The sequence below is a fragment of the Acomys minous genome (assembly GCF_964271855.1).
Source record: "Acomys minous genome assembly, chromosome: 5".
Classification (NCBI taxonomy): domain Eukaryota; kingdom Metazoa; phylum Chordata; class Mammalia; order Rodentia; family Muridae; genus Acomys; species Acomys minous.
Window position 1 is genome coordinate 41,178,266 of NC_140494.1, and position 23,184 is coordinate 41,201,449.

The following is a 23,184-nucleotide window of genomic DNA, read 5'->3' on the forward strand; positions in this document are numbered from 1 at the left end:
TTTACTCTCTCCGGACTGCTATGTGTTCATTTTCTACTCTGAAAAAAAAAAACACTTAGGAGGCATTGATTTTTATACGCCAATAGTTCCTCCTCTGTTGTCCCGCCCAAGGCCCTTATCAGTAATTAATTATGACATATTTTCCCAGTGAGTTTGTAAGGGTCATTAAACTCTTTTTCAAAACTTAGCTCCAGGCGGACTCTGTCGAAGCAGACCCAGTGACTTATGTACAAGGAAGTATGACATGCTGCTACATTGTTCATACTAAAAAAAAAAAAAACTGAATCAACTGAAAAGATCAACAGTATAAAATTCAAATAAAATTATACTATTAAATGAGTCACAATGATTCTATATTTCACATCTATTAGAAAAAGGTTAAGAAGAATATTTAATGATATAAAAATACTAATGATATGTCAAGTTAGTAAAGATAGGTTCAAAAGGTTATCAAGCAAAATAAACATTGTATCTCAATAATCACGCTTTGATATAAAACTCAAAGAAGAAAATCTTGGCATTTGTAGATTTCCCTTAATTGTCAATGGTCACCTTCATCATGGCATGCATAAAACACTAAGATATCACATTGAAAATATTTAATATGATTTCACATGATGAATGTTAACAATGCTTTCATTTGAAAATATGAAAGAACAATGAAAGGCGCTAAGGCATTTTTCAGAACCCTATGTGCTGAAAGCATCCTTCCTACTTAGCATGCAAAGCTGAACTGTCACAGCCTCTGGTGCCATATGAACCTCACAATGGACAGTTACAGAGAAAGGGCTACAAGGACAGCCAATGTGTTCACTCTTAGAATGGAGTTGAGGTTTTCAAAAGGATGAGTAGATACAGGAAGGTACTGAGGAGAGATGCACTCAGAAACTTTTGGAAAAAAATATATTTTAGGAGACAAAGATGAAATGGGTCATAGGGCACAACAAAGCATATATAAATGAGCTGAGGTCAGCGTGGAAGAGAAAGATGGTGTGTCTACATTTACTGTCTCCTAAGTGTTATGGGTAGCATTAACTTCCCAGTTTCTGATAGCTTGTTACCTTGTTTCTCCCTCATTTCTAGGCTTACTCATCCCCTGACAGGTGCATGGAATCAATAGGCTCACCATTCTGTCTTTTTCCCCTGTCCACGGAACTCCAGAACACAGACCAAGTCACAGCCCTGTCATCCTTGTCTGTGACGCGCGTAGGTCTTGCTCTGAGGTTCTGTTCTGCTTTTGTTATAAAGTGTATTTTAAACTACTGAGACCCCCCACTATGTAGGCTTCCAGTCATGCGTTCACATTTGAATCCACACCCTGAAAACCACACTGCTCCTAAAGCAGCAGCTGATTTAGTAAGAAAGTGTAGGAGCAACCGTCTTCCTTGATCTATGCTAAGCTTGAAACAAGATACAAAGTTTAAAAGTCAAGACTAAAGTAACTTTCTTTTTCATTTTGACATGTGGAGAAACTTCCCTGCAAGCACTATGGTATGTATAATCCTCGCCTTTCTGACTAAATGAATCTAAAGTTCACTGGTTTCTGCAGATAATCCTCTCTGTTCTTGACCTTTCCCAAAGGTGTTTTAATTTCCTTTTCTCCATGGATAATAATTCTGTCATCACTTTCACAAAACGCTTTTCCAAAATACTGTTTGGAGGATGCTTAGCAGGGCTCAGTCATATTCCATACTGTGTTATCGGTGTTACAGCTGTCTTCTCAGCAACACTAATTATGTCAAGAGATTGTGCAATGATATGCAGAACTGGGGAACAGTAATTAAAAAATATTTTATAAGGGTAAAAGATAATCTTATCTTTAAAATAGCATTTTTTCTATAGTCTTAACATTCTCTAAAATTATAAATGTAGAAGCTATGAAAAAAGGAGGTATGACATCTTCTGATGGATCAGAACAAAATATGGAAATTTCTTTTAGTTTTACATAAAATTAGAAAGGCTTTGAATCAGAGTTGGAGATGATTGGGAGATGTGCTTACCATGTATTCGAATCATAAAGTTTTAACAGGAAGACAACTGGTTGGGGAATAGTCAGGCTGACTCAAGTGTGGAAACGGGCTTTCAAGGGTGAGTCACAAAAGATGGGGGTTGTTTCATAATTTACATACATCTTCCTGTGGTACACCATGTGTCAAGTACACAGCAGAGTGGTTTGGTCAGAGTGAAAACTCAGAAATGCTTTCATTCCTGTCTTTTCCTTTTTTCGAGTTGAATAGAGTAAGTGACTAGAAACAAGAGAACCATTTTTCCTATCCAGGAGTCATCAGCATATTAAACACTGGCCCATAAAATACCATTAAGATCAGGAATATTATTTACAATGTTTGTGATACTGGAAGAATAAGTAAAATTGGTCCAGCAAGAAGGCACCAGTACCTAAGAGTATTCACAACTTTAAGTGCCTTTCTGTATAAATCATTTGAAATGTAATAAGGTGTAAAACTTTGGAATGTTTACATTACAAACTCATCAATTACTTGTCATAAAGGCAAGCTCCAAACCTGAGAATTGACCTATGTCATCACAACCCTGAGCACACAGTAGGAGCATGGTAAACACTCCCAGAAAATGTCTTTACACAGACTAGCATGTACCTAGAAATCATGTGTGTCCTAGTCACTTTTCAGTGTACATAACTGATAGAATTACTTAAAAAGCCATTTACCTAGCTAACGTGGTTTGCAAATATCAATAAGCACAACCTAAGAATGTAAAACTCGATTAATTTCTTCTGCCTTATACAAAAAGACACCTTGGAGGATTGGGGAGACGACTCCAGGGATTAACAAAAAAGCACTAGCCATGCCATGGCAAGAACCAGAGTCTGGGTTCCTGGCACCTACTGAAATGCTGGGTATGTATGGTAGCCCTCTTGTAATCCCAGCCATGGAGGAGGCAAATAAAACAGAGGCAACTGCTATAAAGCATGGTTGCATATAAGTTATTGTCTAAGAGAAATTCAGAAGATCACAGGCAGGCAAGCTTATTCTCTGGTAGTGAGGAATAAAATCTCTCTCTCTCTCTCTCTCTCTCTCTCTCTCTCTCTCTCTCTCTCTCTCTCTCTCTCTCTCTCTCTCTCCCGCCCCCGTCTCCCTCCCTCCCCTTCTCTCTCTCCTCTCTCTCTCTCTGTCACACTGGAGAGAGTGCCAGACCTTCCTCACAGCTCCATCTCACACCAGCTGTAAGAAGGAAACACATTTGAGGTGTGCTGCCTCCTTTTTTTATTCAATTTTCTCATTTCTATGATTTTTTTTTTTTTTGCAAGAGCCTTGGCATTATCAATGGTTGCTTTCCAGTTATCCATTGTCTCTATCAGCATTTTGGTCAGTGATTGTTTTCACTCACCGAGCAGTGTAAGACTCAGAAAGAAAACCTTGCTTCTCTCATTCCCCATGTCTCTCCTTCCCTCACTTGACTTAACTCCTTACAGATTCTGAAGTCGTGAACTCAAACCAGTGGACGGGGCCAGTGTGTGATGACTGTAAGAGCAGTAACACAAACTTCCTGAACAAGCCTCGGCCAGACTGGCTCTGCAACCATTTTTCTTTGTTTCAGTCCTATTAAAACGAGTTAAACAGTCTCTACTGCCCTTGTGCACTGGATGCGATTCAGTCTGTCCACTCAGCGACTTTCTCTCAGGTATCACCAATTGTTACTCCTGTCATATGCCATCTCCATCACCGATCACGAGGGCATCTCCCCTGAGCCTTCTCACCCACGTGCTCCCAGCCATCCTTGCATTCTACAACTATCACATATCTGTCATGAAGGCAGATTCCAAACCCGAGAACCACCTGAATATCACAGCCCTGAGCAAACAGCAGGGTCCTGATCAACACTACTGAATAATGCCTTTTGACGTCAAGGAAGGGTACCCATGGCCATCTGTTGTTCATCCAAATATCTGGCCTCACAACCTCACCACACGATGCAACTCCATCCTTCCCTACTCCCTTGGTGATGAGGCACACTCAATTACAGGACACTAAACGAAGATTAGGTGTCTCTCAAAAACCTCGTAGGAGGGGAGGCTTGGTAACAGCTGGAAATGAGGCAGGGATTCTGAGACAAGGAACCATATCCATGGGATTTAACTAATCATCCATCATGGTTCCTACTTATGCTAAAATGAAAGTGGAAAATCCACCAGTTAAATGGCAATCAAGATAGGAAATTGCGACACAGAGGAAAATCAATGAACACATTCGTGTTGAACAACGCATGACGGCTGTGCTCAAACGTTTCACTCATGCCTTCCTGTGAGGTAGTGAGCATTTTACAAATGATGGCGCATCATGACTTGTGTTTCAATCTGTGGCGAGAAACTAGAATTTTATTTCCATTCAGTGTTAACTACCAGCCTAAGTCCCATTAACAACTTATCTTAATGAACTCTCTCTACTGATTTTCATCGCACGTATTACTGCATTGTATGCGGACAGTTTAAAGTTCTTAGGATGGTTTCTAGATGGGTTAATGAATTATTCAACTTTCTGCATGATAATTCAGGGCATATGCCTGCTGTACAAAGAGTGACTTCCATGTTGCGGGAATGAAGGACTATCAAAGAGACAGGATTAGAACATGATGTACTATCATAAAATATCATACTTGAAGTTCTACTCAAGATTTCTACACACGAAAGCCAGTTTTCATAATTACCTATAGAAAGCAGGAAATTTATATTCTTTAAATGAAAAAATACAGAGACATGTTGTATATGTTATTGCTAATGATGAAAATGCACAACTTGGGGCTGTAGAGGTGGCTAAGCAGTGAAGAGTATGTACTGGTCCTGCAGAAGATTCCATCAGTTCCCAGTATCCATGGTGGTGTCACACAGCTACCCATAACTGCAGCAGCAGATCCAATACTTTTTTGTTTTTGATATTCAGGGGCACTTGCAACAATGGCATACACTTACACAGACACGGATACATACACATGAAAATCAGTTCTTTCTAAACTCTTAGTGTTTAATTTGTTTCAACTGTATGGATAAAAGTTATACTTAAGGAAGAGAAAAGACAATGCTTATAATTGCTCTAGTACTAAAATCTCCCAATACAGAAGTGACGGGCTGTCCGTATCAAGCCACCCTAAGAACGTTCCTGTATTTTTCTTGTGGGTTTCTCATCCCACCTAAGCAAACACTGCACATTAGACCACATGCCTCCCCTGGGCCCTTCGGCTCACTCTGTTAAGTTCCCAGGAAAGAATTTGATTCCCTCTCATCTTAATCAACTACTATAAAGATTCCTAGTTTTGTTCCTCAAAGCCAAACACTGAATTCTTTAGTTACTTAGAAAAATCAATCCTGAGGTTTTTATTATATTTTTCTCCTCCTCAAGAATTTTGAGAGCAGAAGTGTATCTCGGTGTTACTGGCCTAGCTTTGTATGAATGGGAATTTGGACTCAACCTCAATAATGGAAAAAAGTATGCACACGCGGGGGAGGGTTTCTTGAAGCTATTTTATTTACAGCAATGAAGTTGGCATTACGTGCATCATCTAAGTTCTCAATATTGATCCAACACTATCTCGGCCTGAAGCGCAATTCCTAGTGATAAAATCTTACAAATATTTATTTTACAAAGTCCACACACTAACTTCTGACTTTTGTACCTCTATGAACACAGGATAGTCACATATCTGCCTAAGTAATCACACACAACAATCACAGTCAACACCTTTTTCCTTTTCCTGCTACCTTCTCTAGAAGAGCACAGACATGTAACTTTAAAGTTTATTTGTTTATTATTTTTTATATAATATATTTTGATCATATTCTTTCCTCTTCCTCAACTCCTCTTAGATCACCAACTCCTTATCCAACCAATTTCAACTATTTGTTTTTAAATCTTAGTTTACTCTCTTCTTTAAAAAGATGCTAACACTATCATAATTTCCTTATACAATGTCTCATAATTTTGTTTTTAAATCCTGCACATGTAGCTCCAACTCATGTTTATTAATGCTTACATAATTAACAGAAAAGGTTTGTTATTGTTTCAACTCTTTGCTAGGCAATATTGTTGTAGTTTTTGTGAGCCCCTCAAATAATCATTGTATTAAATATCTACATATTAGGTTGATGACAGATTATCTATATGAAATATACATATATAAATGATAGATAGATAATTTATAGATAGATGAAAGGTAGATATGGCTTGATGACAGATAGATGATACATATGGCATAATGACAGATGGATGATGGATAGATAGATAGATAGATAGATAGATAGATAGAAAACAGACAGATAAATAATAAATAGGATCCGAAATTGTAGAAGATATGTCTAAACTTTGAAGGACTCAGCACTCTTAATTGTTATTTAAAATGTCACTTCCAATGCCAGTTCATACAAACAGATCATTTGCCCAAAGAAAACATACAACAATTCACTTTAATTTGGAGGGGGAGGGGGAGGATTTCCGTAAACCTTAACAACTAGCTAGAAAAATATCACTTTTCCCCCTCTGGTTGACAGACTCAAACAAGAATTTGTTTGTATTTAAAATTCAGCATTCACAATGAGTACATCCAAAGGTAAATACAAACCCATAGCTTATTTGTATTTTCTTCTGTGAATTTTATGTTTATGGCTCCTTAGTTTTCTAGTCTTGTCTATTCCTTATCTCAACAACCTTAAAATGTGTTATATTAGCTTTACCAACATTTTCTGACACTGTGGTATATATTTCCTCTTGGATATTTTCTACTTTTAACTAAATAATTTTATTCTAAATTTATGTATATGAGTGTTTTGCCTGCCTTTATATATGTGCACCACGTTCCTGGTGCCTGCAGATGGCAGAAGAGGACACTGACTCCTTAGAACCACAGAGACCATTGTCAACTGCCATGTCAGTGCTGAGGATGGAGCTTAGGTCCTCTGCAAGAACAGCTAGTGCTCTTACCCACTGAGACATCTCTCAGCCCACTTTTTAAAATTTTTAATGATTAATTAACCCTACTATTGTTAACACTCCACTGCCTCACACAACACACATTCCCTGATAATTTGCATTTTGTGCCTAACAACCCTTTTCCCCAATGCCTTCTATCAACCATCTCTCCATATTTCTTCAGATATGCTTATTTTTCACGTTTTATGGGTGCACTGTTTTCCCCTGGACATTTTTCTGTATGTTGTAAGTCAATAATTATTTTAAAGATGTTGATTCACACTGACATTATTTACGTACTCTTCTGTGGTAAACTGAAATACTATCTGGAGAGGAACTGGGTCCCTTCTCCCATCTGAATCTGTAATAAGCCCTTCATTACTCCCTCCACAGAGATCCATCTTCCTGTTCCCACCCATTTACGCAGTGCTTTGATAAGTGTGTTTCCTAAAGTAAACTCCATCCTTCTTCAAATCTTCAAATATTCATACATCCGCAAGATTTAAAAGTATTATTTGTGAACAAATAGTTCACAACTGCCTAAACATGGGCAGGGCATATAACCTAGTAGAGCATGTGCTGAGCATGCAAAAAACACTGACTCCAGTCCCCAGAATCTGATAAGCCAAGCATGCTGGTGCATGCTTGTAATTCTAGCCAGAGGAATCAGAAACTCAAAGTCAATTTCTTTAGACACAAGGTGAGCTTAAGCCCAGACTGGGTTACACGAGACTATGTCAAAACAACAACTAAACAATTGTCTAACTTTGTGTGTCTCTTTGGCGGATGGCAGGACTGTGAATGACTGTAAGTTTCTCCACACAGGACCTTGACATGGCATGACTTTCACTCATTAGAAATTATACTATGAAAGAGTCCCACCATAAAAAACTGTGTCATCAGGCATGTCTGTCTTGCCATTTTCTTGTTAAGTTTTCACCTCTCTTTTCATATTTTTGTCACTGAACTAAAGTCAGGAAGGACTTCCAGGTCAAAGGTAAGTAAGAGACACCAGGCAAGCTCGGCTGCAGTGAGGAAGCACCTCACCTTCCACGACTGCCACGTCACGGCCCCTGCTGGCTCCCACGTCACGACCCCTGCTAGCTCCCACGTCACGGCCCCTGCTGGCTCCCATGTCACGGGCCCCTGTTGGCACCCACATCCACTATTCCTTACAGACACCGGAAAACACATGAGTGGGATTTTCACTAGCAAATTCATGCTGCTACGTAATATTTTCTCACTCTAGACTATAAAATCGATCTTTTCAGCTCTTCCCTGTGGACCTATTTAGCCATGCAGTTCCTAAAGCGAGGCCACTTCTGACAGTCTCATCGATCTTTCCTCTCAACGGCATCCCCTTTTAGTTCTACCAATAGATTGACACATAGGAGGCTTCTTATACTTTATCTAATCAGCCCTTCTGATTAAGCATCATCTGCTCCGTCTGCAGCGCAGCGGTTCATTCTGCATACAGAACAGTTAGTTCTCCACTGCCCCACCTTGGGGCTGTGCTCTGCCACAACATTCCTGCTTTTGCAAAGCTCTAGCATTATGGAAGAAAACAACTCAAAGCGAACAGAAAGCAGAGCGAGGTCCTCAGAGACCAGAGTGTGCAGGGACAGCGAGGTAGAATACCGGACACCGGAATTTAATTAAACCAAAGAATTGCTCTAATGTTCTACCACACCACAGTGTAAAGTAGGCAAGAATTCATTATTAACTTCAAAATAACTGGGGTATAATAGCCTGAATTCACATCACAGTTAGAAATGCTAGTTAATTCATCTCATACTACAGGTGGACAAGCTTATTAGCAATCTATAGATTATTCAGGGCTTGTTTCCAGCTATTCTATGGTATTCTCTATATCAGTACAAAAGTTACATGTCAACTACATTTAAAAAAAAATTAAGAATCCTGCTTAATTCTCCAGCATATCCTCAGGATTAAATATGAGTCTTGATCCAGATATCTGTGATCACTTGCTATCCCTGAATTAGAAGAAACATAGCTTTCATAGAACAGTTCCTTTTAAATCTCATACTTGGATTTTACTTATTTATTCATTTTAGAGTGATGTCATGTTTGAGAAGTTATTTATATTTCGATGACTTTGACAGGGAAGGCTGTAGAGTTTTCCTGTACTGTAACTAACATGTTTTATATGATGGATTCTATAGACTTTTTCCTTGAATGCTCAAATATTTATGTTTTCACACAAACTTTAATGTACCAGAGAGATCCAGTTTCTGCCCCCCTCTAAAAAATATGTCTAGTCACAAAGAAACACCAGAAGGGCAATTTCCTTTCACCTACTGCAATACTCAACTATTATCAACATAGTGGTGATTTTTATCTTTCTAGGTAAATATTGACAGTTTATTAGAAAATATCTTCCACACACCAACTATTTGGCCTGAAACCTTCCACAGCAACACATGTCAAGTTGATCAACATATCTGCCAACAGTCCACCTACATGAGTGCATTCCTCCTCCTTATGTTCGACTATGTTTTTCAGAAAGCTACTTAAATCCTTAGTAACACATGAACTCAGGAACAACTGAAAGCTCATTTTAGTATTATTTATGTAACAAGCACTAGCATGATATGATTCTCAAGCAAAGTGACCAACCATGTCCACTCAAAGAAGCCATTTTTTGCATGCCTCCCACGAATGCCACATAGATGGAATGTGTCTACCTGTTCTTTGACAGAGGCCAGAATAGCAGAGGTGGTTTCTGTTTCAGAGCCGTCCCCATTGGAGGTGTTCAAGCCTGGGCTCAAGGAGCTGTTCTTCTCTGAGGCTGACGGAGGCTGGTCTGGGACAGGCATAGCTCCTACAACACAAGAGAACAAGTTCAGACCAGCGAGACAGCACTGTAAACAGACACAGCCATGAGGAGTAGAGTTGGAAGAGAGAAAGTGACAGGCTGTCCTGACAAGTGTGACATAATTCTGGAACAATGAAGTCAAATCAAATGTCACTATGTATCAAGGCCGACCGAACACATCTGAGGCAGCACAGGCACACTTTTGTGCTCTGTTATCTGGTACATAGGATGACACATTATGATAAGGTAGAAGCAAGATTATAATGGTAAGAAAAAGGATAAAACACTGGGTCTAAGGATCCAATATAATTACAGATTGGCATCTGTCTTACACAGACTCATCACTTTATTCTCTTGGTATATTTTCAACTCAGAAGACGATCTAGTACATACCCCCATTTAAAGGAAAAACAATCACACAACGTAAATGGCCAATTATTATCAGTAACTAAAGAGATACCCAAAAGAAGCTTGGTTGGTATTGTGAAGTGCATTAAACAGCCGGCCCATCCCACTAATAGTTACGACATTCATATCCTGACAGAGAGCAGACAACATGCCTTTACGCCAAGCAAGGACCCCCTTTTTTTTCAGTTGGCTTTGTCTGAATTTATGAAGGAAAACAGAAACTCAGTCCAGGTTAGCACCAATGCAAAATGAACACACTGATCTAGGCTTAAAATAAAATTCTCCAAAGTTACTTTTGTTCCAGTATATTGGTCAAACTTACAGAAATTCAAATTTTACCTCTTTAGGTAATGGCATTAGGTGGTGCGGCCTTTGGAAATTGATTAGGCTATTGGGTAAAAACTCAAATGAACTTGTTGATGCTATTGTAAAGAGGACCAGAAAGGACCCCTCCCTGTCCCATAATATGAAGACAGTGAAAAGAATCATCTATGAACGAGAATGTAGGCCCTCACCAGACACTGACTCTGCCATGCCTTGACCTTGGACTTTTTGATTCTCTATAACTGTGAGAGATGATAATGATAATGATGATGATGATCTGATGATGATGATGATAAATGTGTGTGTGTGTGCGTGTGTGTGTGTGTGTGTGTGTGTGTGTGTGTGTGTGTGTGTGTGTATGTACGTATGTATTTTAGTAGTGCTGAGGACTGAACCCAGGGTCTTTTACACAGCAGGCAAGCACTCCATCACTGGCAGCTTGAATGGATTAAGAAACAGACTACTTCGTCAGATGCTTATCTCTTCTATCAGTGGTCACAAATGCAGTAAGCATTAGAGAACTATGACAGCATCTAACTGTGGAATCCTAATAAAAAGCTAAAGAGGAATAAAAGTAATTTTCAAACCCATGCAACTGTATTTCATGTCCCTCTGGGGCCAGTGCGGTTGACTTGATCAAGTGTATTCTCTGCTATCCCACTCCGAACACCCTAGCTTTGATACTGAAATATAATTTCCATAGATCTTCTTACTCTACTTTATACATTACAGTTATTTAACAATATTGAGATATGAAAACCTAAGAAAACTCATTTTGCATTATTTTACCCGACATATATTATAAAAATGTGCCATGCAAACTTCTCACTGCATCTTTTGACCAACCAGCTCTTGGGTGGTTTCTGCTTTGTGATATCGCCTGGAAGATGTCTACACATCCTCTGGCAATTCTCTTCTCTACTTTCAACACATGACTTCAACTCAATAAAAGCTATATCACTCCCCTGGACTCCTCCTCACACCATATTAGAATCCCGGTGTTGCCGCTGTGGAGATCGGCCAGCTCACAAAAGCACACTCCTGCTCCTGCTCTAAAACACAAACACAACTGCAATAACAGACTGCTTTACTTCCATTAGTCCTTTCATAATGGATCATCACTCACACCAAATTAATACTAAATAATGAAGCACTTCAAGTATTGCCATTTAAATATGTATGGATAGGAGCAGCTTGATGTTTAAAAGTTTAATATGTTTCAATGTTTAACTTTATATTTTTTTTACCCCAGTTGCAATACTTCAAAGACTTTAAGAATAAGCATCAACATTTTTTTTTTCTGAAAAGAAAACCATATAGAATCGATGGCTGGTACAGGTTAGCACCAAAACACCAACATCAAACTCTTCACTTGGTGATCACTGTGGACATTCAGGCTGAATCCTAAATGTGTAAATAATACATCATTACCAAGGAAAGGCAAAACACTGTCCTCCATCAGATTAGCTCTGCACCCATAAAATACATCTCTCTTTTCTTCTGTCCTTTAAAAGAAAAAGTTAAAATAACTGCTTGTCAAAATATAAACAAGATAATAGCTAGACACTGTCAGAGCTGAGTAATTAGGATAGAAGTGTGATCTGTCTTGATCTGTGTTCAATTTGCCAAACCTAGCTCAGTAGTTGATATATAGCAGCCAGTTAATACCTGTTGAGTTAATGTACGAACTATTAGAGTAAAATCAATAAAGGCTGCTTACTAGAGCATGTAACATAAGCAAAATGGGCTTTTCGTTGGAAGCACTTCTCTGTACAGTACTTGAGTGATTTATTTTGTCTTAGGAAAGATTTTCAGAAATCCTAAGACTAGTTGAGGGCTTTGGCTTCAGTCGGCTCCCTACAGTCGTGAATCCTGGGTATCTGGCTGCTAAGGTACAACCATCAATCAAGCAGCCTTTTGAGACTTAATACATGAAAACTGAATCCAGAAAAAAATTGCATGCAGCAACCTATTGAGGGACGGAAAGCACAAGAAACTGCACGATATTCAGAACACGGCACAGCAGGAGCCAAGCCTGAGGGTTGGGAGATGGACACTTCCACATAGGAGCTTGAAGAATTCACAATCCCAGCTGCAATTCATGGCTTTGATGGAACAGGTGATGGCAGCATGGGGAACTGTTGGGGTGAGTACTGCATCCAGTCACATGACAAACAAAGGATAAGTGTTCTACCTGTGCGCTCAGAGACATTATACCTGTGGGAATCACAGCTTGGGAGGGCTACAGACACAGTCTGTATCCTTGCATGACCTGTTTTCTGTTCATCAAGGAAGGTGGAGCCAGACTCAATATCGCCACACACCTAAGGTCTGTTGTGTTGTTTCTTAGTGGCATGCATTCCATCTGCAGGCCAAATGGAAGTGCTTGTGGAGGCTACAACAGGGAATGGCAGTTGCACAGCCACATTCTAGAACAGCAAGGACTGTAAGAGAGGAGGGGCCTCCTCTTCTTTTGATCCTTTTCCTTTTAAGGACGAGATCCTTTGTTTCCACATAGCCAAAAGGAATCTGTCAACAGGGTATCCAAATATTTATTTTTGCAAAAAGTGATCCTTTGAGTAAAACTGGTGAGCAGTTGATGGTGAGCAGCTCTGCACCTCAATCCTGAGATGCCAATACTAACCCGGAAGTGGACAAAGTCAACCACCAGGGAGAGTTCACAGTGAGAGCTGGCAACTTCCTCCAGTGCAATCGTGATCCCCAGAATCTAAGCATTAAGAGAAAGGGCAAAACACGGTAGCCGGTTGAATAGTTAAGAGTAGAAAAGTGGAATATGGCAAAGAAGAAAGGCTAGACCGAATACATTAAGATGAGAAGATCAAGGAAAATGAAATTAGAAGTAGCACTCTAGCTTAAAGTGCAGTGACAGCTTTGACTTTGCTAATGGTTGTGAGTTTGTAACGTTAGACAGCGACCCATCTGTAACATGCTGAATATGTCATTACCGACTAACATGAGGAACTCTATACATTGTGTGGTTCTAGTGCACAGCCCACCGAGACTGAAATCCAGAACCATCACTCGAGCCATTGTCAGCAGCACAACCCTCCTGCTGCGTGTCACTGCACCTTGTCTACACTCCACCGTAGGAAAGCCAAACTCATTTGAGTCTGGATATGCAAATGAGGACCTGTAAGTTTACTGTGAGTAGAACGCCACCATCCACGCAGGTCATGTTCTGTTATCTTCTGCTCCCTGGGAACACCACAGACACCAAGCTTAGCACAGTTCCTTATCTCTCAGCAGAAGAGTAACAAAAATCACCCTGAGTCATGCACCCGCCTCCTCCAATTACAACCTTCACCAGGAGAGTCAGTTTTCTCTGTCAATCATCTGGTCATTCCACTCTGCTCTCTTTGTTTCCGGGAACTCTGACACTTGCAGGGAGCTTTCCGGTTATTTGAGCAGAAAGCATATTTTACATTATCATCCAATAGCACATAAACACAATTTTAACCAAAAAAAAACCTCATCAAATATTAAGCCTCACAAAGTGTGATTTGTTACACTTTCTATTCTCTTTCCTTCAATTTCATTAAAAATGATGAAATGGTGCCAGTGAGATGGCTCAGCAGGTGTGATGCGAAGCCTCGATGCCTATTCAGTCCCTGGGACCCACACAGCAGAAGGACAGTGGAATCTTACAGGCTGGCCTCTGACATCTCCAGGATCATTGGAGTGCACGTGCCTCTGCTATTGGAGTGCACGTGGCTCTGCTTTTGGAGTGCACATGGCTCTGCTCCCCACCTCACACCAAATAGATAAATGACTTTTGAAACGATTGCAAACCACTGGTACAAAGCATAAAGTCTGGCCTTGGGAGCAGTGGTCCTTGTCTGAACTATGTTTGTTTCTCCAATCTTACATCTTGCTTTACATAATCTAGCAGTGCCCCCTCGCCCACCACACCTTATTGGTATAGACACAGATTTTTGTAGTTCTATGTACACCTGTTTTTTTTTTATCATTCTCTCTCTCTCTCTCTCTCTCTCTCTCTCTCTCTCTCTCTCTCTCTCTCTCTCTCTCTCGTGTGTGTGTGTGTGTGTGTGTGTGTGTGAGATACATGTGTGAACACAGGCATGTGCAGGGCTTGGTTCTCTCCTTCCACCATATGGGTCCCAAGGACAACACACAGGTCCCCAGTTACTTCCACTCACACGCTTATCATTACAGTTTGCCTTACTACACCGAATCCTCCCTACATAACGTTCTCCTGCGTGTATCAATCATCACCAAGACCACTACTTTCTCTTTGCTCGTTTCATCCATACTTTTTTCCTTTCTGAGGCCCTTCTGGGAAACCCCAGACAGTCTGAATCACTTCCTCCTCACTTTTACCTTGATGTGTGAGCTCTCCTCCGGCACTGCGTTTATCACTGTGATATCTAACTATCCCCTCTGGAATTTTCTTTCAAAGGTCATTTAATGTTTTTGAAATTGGGATAATATTTGATATGGGTATGGTCCCCTTCTCCTTTAAGTTATTTGGATAGGCTTTTGTGTCATTTGTAACCAAAAGTGCTATTAAATCAAAGATACACTTCAATTTATGGAAACACTGTAAACGTAAAGTTTATGTCTCCTAATTAAATCACAGATTCTTTGAGCTTGGAAACTGTCTCATTCATATTTATGATGTCGGTGCCTAGAATTGTGTCCTAAAAAGTCTTGACTTGATTAGCGTTTATTGAATACATCAAAATAGGAATACAGTGACAATTAATCAGCAGCCTTATTTAAAAATGTCAAGAAATTTTATACCTAAAACTGTTGCAAAAAGGTACTATAAAATTTTCCAAGTTTGTGAAACTGACAAATTAATACACTTGGGCAATACACCAAACATTAATAAAGTACTCAAACACTGTATTTTTGCTAATCACACAGCTGACTGTGCCTCCATTTGCAACAGAAATGTCTAAGTGAAAGTAATGATGATAATAAAATAGCATTTCAAGTTCATACTAAGTTAAAGTTAGAGATTCTCGCCTCTGGGATCAACAACCACACTCATTCCCCAAGACAACACAGATGCATTCCCAAGCTGACCAAGGTTTACTAAGCTGTAGTAAATGGCATTGGGGTGGGCATAAAATGGGCAAGGCAACATTAATATTTGACTCTCTATATATGAGAGGTTCTCATGAACTATGTGATGAAGAATATCAGGTTAGTTGAATATGATTTTAGCTGAAACTTAAAATAATAATAATAAAAAACCTCTCACCACACAGTGCATATTACACAGTGAGTGTCCTTGGAGGTTGCCATTGTCTCAGAATATTGAGAATTCCTGTCTCGGGTCCTACAATCTGAACGCCCATCTAATATTTGAGACTGTGCAAGATGGTGAACAATGTAAGTTTGACACTGACTAGAATACGCCTTCCAAAATACTCTCTTTAACCATATCTCAAATAATATGTAGATTTATATTCTACTGTTATACTCAATTATGGATTTTCAGATGAAATCTCAGTTTATAAAGCATGTTCCATGATGCACAGCAGCCAGTCCTCAAAAGTTTAACTCCTGTGAATTACCAGTTCTGACTGTCAGTATCCATAAAATGGAAAGCACCAAATACTGGCCCTATATTGGTCAGCATCAAGTTCTTACCGTGTCCTACTTCAAAGTGCCCTCTCAAATTACAGCAATTTGCCCTTCACATTGATCACAAAAAATCCATGTGATGTGTCACTATTGCTGAGGATGCTGGAAACCACTTGACACCCTCCCACACCACCCTCATGGCTATCAGTGAGCTTCCAAGGTCAGAATTTGCACTGTGAGTAAACAGTCATTGTCAGACAACATATTTAATCACCCAACAGGGCCATTACTAATGAGAGAGGAAAGGGTTTCTACTAATATTATGCAACTTTAGTTGCCTTGATTGGCTTGGAATACTTTTTTAAAAAATATATTCCTTTAGGTCTTCAGAGGTAATAAGACAAATACTGGAAACACAAGGGAGTGTCTAAATCTTAAGCTACATATCCTACTTACTAGAACATATAACTTTAAGAAAATAATAAAGTGAGAAAGTGTTGTTTCTAAATTGTGACTGGACAAAAAAAAATTCATTCTTTGGAAAGTTCCATATGCCTATATAACCTATCTTAATAATTTGCATGCTTCACCCTGCTGCAAATTCCTCTCAGGCTCTCCCCAACTTTCTTTCCTTCCTTTGTAAGTAACCAATTAATTAAATCCATTAAGTCCAGTGAGAGTTCTCCATCTCTTTATGGGTATGGTGTCTTCTATGTTTTGTTGTTATGAAAGTTGCAAAATGGGAAAACATTCTTTTTTGAGTAAAAATAAATATATAGCCATTTAATACTATATTTTAGATGTTCAAGAAGCATGCTGTGTAATCAGTAGCTAATTCTAAATAAAAAAAAACAATTGGATGCTACAGCAAGATAATTCTCAGTCATTAGTACTATCCTTGAAATCTGTGTTTCCCATTGTCTACTCTTTGAATTCGCAAATATCATTACTATCACCAAGCACCAGTTACAGAATTTAATCACAAATTTCCCCTTTTCTGAAAAATAAGCATCTTAGTTATTGGCACCGTTCTTTAATTTCCTTTATCTTATTCTTCTTTATTAGGGACACACTAGTCAAATTATACAATGGAGGATCATAGATGGAGGTTCATAGGACCAGATTCGGAAGGGTTCTGCGTGGGGTTGATAGTATTCAATGGGACATGGGACTCTTTTTCCCCCACATTTTTTATTGAAAAATAAAATAATTCATATTACATCTCATTTGTTATCCCATCCCATGCATCCTCCCATTCCTCCCTCCCTCTCGCTTTCACCCCATTCCCCTTCCCTATGACTGTGACTGAGGGGGACCTCCTCCCCCTGAATATGATGCTAGGGTATCAAGTCTCTTCTTGGTAGTCTGCTATCCTTCCTCCGAGTGCCATCGGGCCTCCCCATCAAGGGGACATGGCCAAATATGGGGCACCAGAGTTCATGTGAAAGTCAGTCCCCAGTCTCCACTTAACTGTGGAGAATGTTCTGTCCCCTGGCTAGATCTGGGTAGGGATTTGATGATGACTGCACGTATGGGACATGGGACTCTTTAGGCATGTATTTCTCAACCTAGAGAGGCTGGGAGCCTCCTCGTCATTTGGAGTCTTTATATCTATTACAAATCCATAACATATTAACCCATTTCACCATTTGGTAATTGAATAATATTTGTCCCCTGGGCATGGAGGTTAAGGAAGGGCTTAAATTTCTATTAGTAAAATGACATAGCTGTTTGCTCTGATAGTCAACTCCCATCCTAATACTACCGAGGGGCCCATCAAGAGTTATCTCATTAGCATAAAGCAAGTTATGCTTGAAAGCAGCTTATTATGAATGACATAAGATACTCTTGTTGCCTTTAGACTCTGGAAATTACGAGGCTTTTAAGTGTTCTTGGTTCAAAGACTGATGATCAAGATCAAATTGGCATCATTTTATATAAAACATAAACAGCAAACATTAAGCTACAATGTAATGACCAAATACCATCACATTATATATCACACCATTCCAGATGCCTGCTTATTCACAGAGACATCTGTACACTAGAAACATAGGTCTACTTTTCAAGAATCGTGCTCCCATTTCTTTCATTATTTTACGTTACTGTTTCCTTCAAAAGATTAACATCTGTTGAGAACCTCCAGGAAAAGACCAACTATAATGCTGCATTGTAGTAAGGAACACATACAGCTGGGATCTCAAAACTGACTGCAAAATTTCAAGGTTGGGAATTATAAGGAGTTTAGAGAAAAGGAGGTTTCTCCTGAAGCTCATGCCTGTTCTGCGTGCTTCAAGTGTCCAATTTGTAGGGACTCAATACCTCAGTCCCTGCTTAATCTTTAGAATGTAGAGCATTGCTGCCTCTGTAACGATGGGGTGGCATCAGTGCTACATGGTGTAAATATGGATTTATCAATTAGTGATAAACATTTGCCTTTCACCTCCATGCACATTTTATGTGCTAATGGATTCAAAATATTCTCTTCGGCTATTTAGGAGACTGTGACTATTTTTAAAATATGCTGACAAATCCTTTGGTATTGTTGTCTTTAGAAACTGGAATCAACACACTTTCCCTGAGAGTAAACAATATTTGGTGACTCTTACAAAAGAAAGTGGTAGAAAGAGTGATGTGTGACTGTGACACTGAATCGCAAAAAATTATTGTGACTTCCATTTGTGCTGTTTGCTCATGGAACAAGCTGTCACATTGAAAGAAAGTTCGAACATCCCCACGAAGAAGTATATATACACAGAAATCACAGCCTACTCCATCAAGGGCCAAAATCAGATGCCTACAAGTGTAGTAGTATAACAGGGTTATGGTAGAAGATCTCCCAGGTGCTCTTCAGAGGACAAATTCCTGAATGACAGCCTCATGGAGACAGTATTAGAAACATAGACAAATAGACATGTACCTAAAGCTGCTATGAGATTCCTGGCCAACAAAACTAAAAGATAAGTATTAGTTTGTCATATTCTTGGGCAGTATGTTCTATACCAACAAATGACCAGTAGTGAGATGAGTGTCAGTCCTTATGTGCTTGAACGTCCCATGCCACGTTAACATTATTCTGACAGCCCTCTCGAAAGACCCTGTGGAATGAACCACAAACAAGGCAGGCCAGACACTCATTCCCTCAACCTCCAGATCTATTCCAGGTAACTGCTTAAAGTTTATGATTCATAAGCTCATTCTTTGCTTTTATTTTATTTTAAAATTCATTTTATTTTTAATTAAAATTTCATCAGTTCCCATTTCCCTCTCCTTCTTCCAACCTTTCCTATGCCTCTCTCAAAACATGACCTATTATTACTAAATACACACACACACACACACACACACACACACACACACACACACGCACATGCATACGCACACGCATGCACACACACACGCAAGCACCACATGCATATAACATAATAAGTATAACCTGATAAGTCCATGTAGTGTTGCTTACATGTATGTGTTTTAGCGCTGACCACATGCTGCTGGGTAAACAATCAAGGATCTTGTCCCTGGGGAAGACTAATTCTTCCCCTCTTGGCAGAATTCAGCTGCTTTTAGCCCCTTGTCAAAGGCTGGGGAGCCATGAGATTTCCCACACCCAGGCTGGCATCACAAACTCATCATTTCCAATAGGAAACCATCCTTCATTAGAAACCCAAGAGTACTGAGAAATCAACAAGAACATGTATTAATGATTAGTTGAGTATAAAAATGACATCATAAGACATTTTACTTGTGTCTTCTAGAGACCCGAGTGAACACTGCACACCATTTACAAAGTAGTTCATATTATTGCTATATTTATGATATTTTTGGATATCCTGTTAATTTGCATGAATCTATTCTATAATTTTCATAAAATATGCATAAAACAATGCTCTATTTTATGTGAATTGTGATGGGAACAAAATGTTTTAATATTCTAAAATGGTCTAATCTTATTCAAATACTTCACCTCAAATATATAAAAAATATATCTTTATGCATTACAGTTTCAACTGTTCTCCCTTGGTGAATGCCCAAGTAACACTCAATTACCCAGCTAAGGCTGCCACTGAGCTTTCAGGGATGCACTTTCTGAAAGAATTTTTGTGACAGTCTCTTGGCATGCCTGTTCACTTCTTGTGATGTGTTCAAGTTGAAACCAGTCATTAGACACATAAGCCTGTTTCCGTTTTTCTGCTGGTCTGAAACAATTACATTCTTTACCAACACAAAATGGTGTGAAAGTGTACCTAGATAGAAATGGATTGTTGCTTTTGGTTCTCTGTTGTAAGTTATATCTAGGAAAATAGTTCATTAAAACCAGACATGATCCTAGGATTATGATTGGCTACATGTACTTTTCTTATTCATATATGTATTAATTTATCTATGTTTTTCCGATGTGGGAATGAATCCAGGGCTTATACTGAGCTACATCCCCACTCCTTTTGTGTGTTTTTTTCATCTTGGGACAGTCTAACCAAGTTACTCAAGCTGTTCTTGAACTCACTCTGTAGCTGAAGGCTCAACTTAAACCTGAGATGCTCCTGCCTCAGCCTCGTGAGAAGATGAATATGTATACTGTAATACAAACTCTACTTGTAAATCGTCCCACAGAATATGCACTTTTTGAAAGTAGACTTTGGAACCTGGAAGGTCCTATTGTTTCTTGCATTAAACTGTCCTCCTAGCTAAGTAACAAGGGGATAGAAGAAAAGAAAACTGTAGAAACCAAAAGCACTGCACACGTGGAAACAGACAATAAATGAACCATTTCCAATTGTGGTCACTATGATTTATTTATTTTTTTATGAATCAAAGAGTTTGAAATATTGTTTTTAATTTTCTCAATAATAATAAGCAATTCACTTAACACTGTGACAAGTTTATGGGCACACCAGAAAGCACATGTCCATCAAATAGAAGATTAAAAATACTGAAAGCTCATGCAGTCAGAGGAGACCATACAAAAATAAACATTTCATGGCCACCATTATTCATATACTCAGGGTTAGAATGGTATAGAAATGTTCATCTTAGAAACAAGAAGCTGGAAGCTCATCTTTGGGGAGATCACACTCTACTCTCCACTGTCTGAATGGATGCTTCAGATGTGATTCTACAGTACAAATTCTGGATGCTGTAAGTGCCTATTTGAATTTGGTGATTCTGGATGACTCTGACGTTTGTTTGCTACTTGACATGCATTCATTTGTCTTTGCTTGCTATGCGCTTAGTAAACTCATGCAAACCCAAAAGCATGCCTGCCATGGCATCCTTATTACAAACAGAATTTTATGCTCTCTCTAACAGACCTGGTTGAGTAAATGTATTTCAAAATCAGTTCATGAATCTTCACTCTATGTTTTCCCTTGCTCTAGGAAGGCCTGTGAGTTGTGTGTGGATGGTAGAAGCATGACATTTGAAGCATGGCTACGAGAAGCCAAAGTTTTATTCGACTCCACTAGAAACATCGCCTGGGATATCCTGGGATATCAAACAGGCACTGCCTCGAGAAAGCCGCTGGGCTTTTGAGAATGTTATTCCACCATTCTGAGCTTGTACTGACCAACACACCACACAGAGGTCCTGATGAAGCACACTCACAAAGAATCCTCAGTGAGAAAGGCATGGGAATACTTACTTCTTTTAACGATAAATTTTGTTCTTCACTTTCCTTTATTCTCTGTTGCTTTAGGGCTGGAAACCAATGGCTGCAATTTGTGGCAGACTAAGGAGTTGAAAGCGATCAGGTTTAATTACCGTGCCATTGGGAAATACACTTTCATGCCCCACTGTAATTGGCAGAACAGGGAATAATATCTGTTCAAGGATTATGTCAGTTTCAAAACTGTTCTCATTATTAAACTTTGAAAATCATGAAATTATTATCTAGGCATTAAAGTTATTATTAAGTTGAGTCTAAGATTTAAGAAAACTTGTTTTAAATATCTTCTAAGCTACTTTGCATATTAGATATAGTCAATGGTTACTGGTACATCTAGGTTGTTTCCAGATTCTGGCTATTACGAATAAAGCTCCTATGAGCATAGTTGAGCAAACGTATCCATCTTCTCAGTCCAGTATTTTGCACTATATTTTTGGTTATTCTGCATCATTATTAATGCTTCACTGTGATAATTCATTTCTCTTTAATGCCTGTGTGAGGGGGAGTGGCCCATGTCTGTGCAGGTGTGAATATACATATGTGCAGGTAGATGGGGACCCAGAGGACAACCTCAAATGTCATTATAAGGAAAGCTGTCACCTCTGTTGGCCTGAAGCTTAGGAATTCCACTAAATTGGGTGGTCGGCATTCCCAATGATCTTCTTGTCTCTTCCTCCCTAGCAAGATGATATCAAGTCTGCCTCAGTGTGTCTGGCATTTTTTTTTTTTTGGCCAGATTTCCTGGTTCTAAGGATTGAGTGCATGTCCTTGGGCTTGCTAGGCAAACATTTAATAGAGCTAACTTTGGGGGTCACAAGTGCCATAATTATTTTATATAACAAGTCCTACTTTTAAACTATACTCATCTGTTTTAACTTTCAAGTATTTGGGGTTTTGTTTTATTTTTGCTTTTGCCATACTGAGAATCAGACCTAGAGCCGTGTGGTGTCTGGCATGTGCTCTTCAATGGAGCTATATCTCGAGACATTTTTTTTTTATTAGAGCTTCATTAAGTTGCTTAAGGTGGGCTTGACACTGTATACCTCAGGCAGGCCTTGTGCTTGAAGTCTACCAACATCAGTGTCCATGTAGCTGGAATTATAGGCACGGGCCAAGATGTCACTGTGTGTGTGTGTGTGCGCGAGCGCGCGCATGCACGCGCATGTGTATGTACATGTGAGTGGAGACGCACCCTTAAGATACTAATTGCTTTTGAGAGCCAGAGATAGGATTCTACAATTTTTAACCACTACAGTATCAGCTATCTTTTAAGTAAAATTCTAATTAGCAAATAATATTATGTATATTTTATAGGCTAGACTAGTATGTTATCACCTATGTTAACACTGTAAAATGATAAGAAAGAGGTAAATTAGTAAATTAACCTGATATTTTAATTTTTGAAATGCAAATATTAGGAACATAACATGTATTATAATTAT

General features: G+C 39.1%; 1 protein-coding gene across 3 annotated transcripts in view; it reads right to left on the reverse strand.

Annotated features, from left to right (window-relative positions):
* Window positions 1–23,184, reverse strand: part of CTNND2 (catenin delta 2) — an 836,853-nt gene that overhangs the window by 683,985 nt on the left and 129,684 nt on the right. For all 3 annotated transcript variants that reach the window (XM_084781517.1, XM_084781518.1, XM_084781516.1), the window contains exon 2: window positions 9,641–9,777. In XM_084781517.1, coding sequence (XP_084637643.1) covers window positions 9,641–9,777 — 137 coding nt within the window. The remainder of the gene's footprint in view (window positions 1–9,640; window positions 9,778–23,184) is intronic.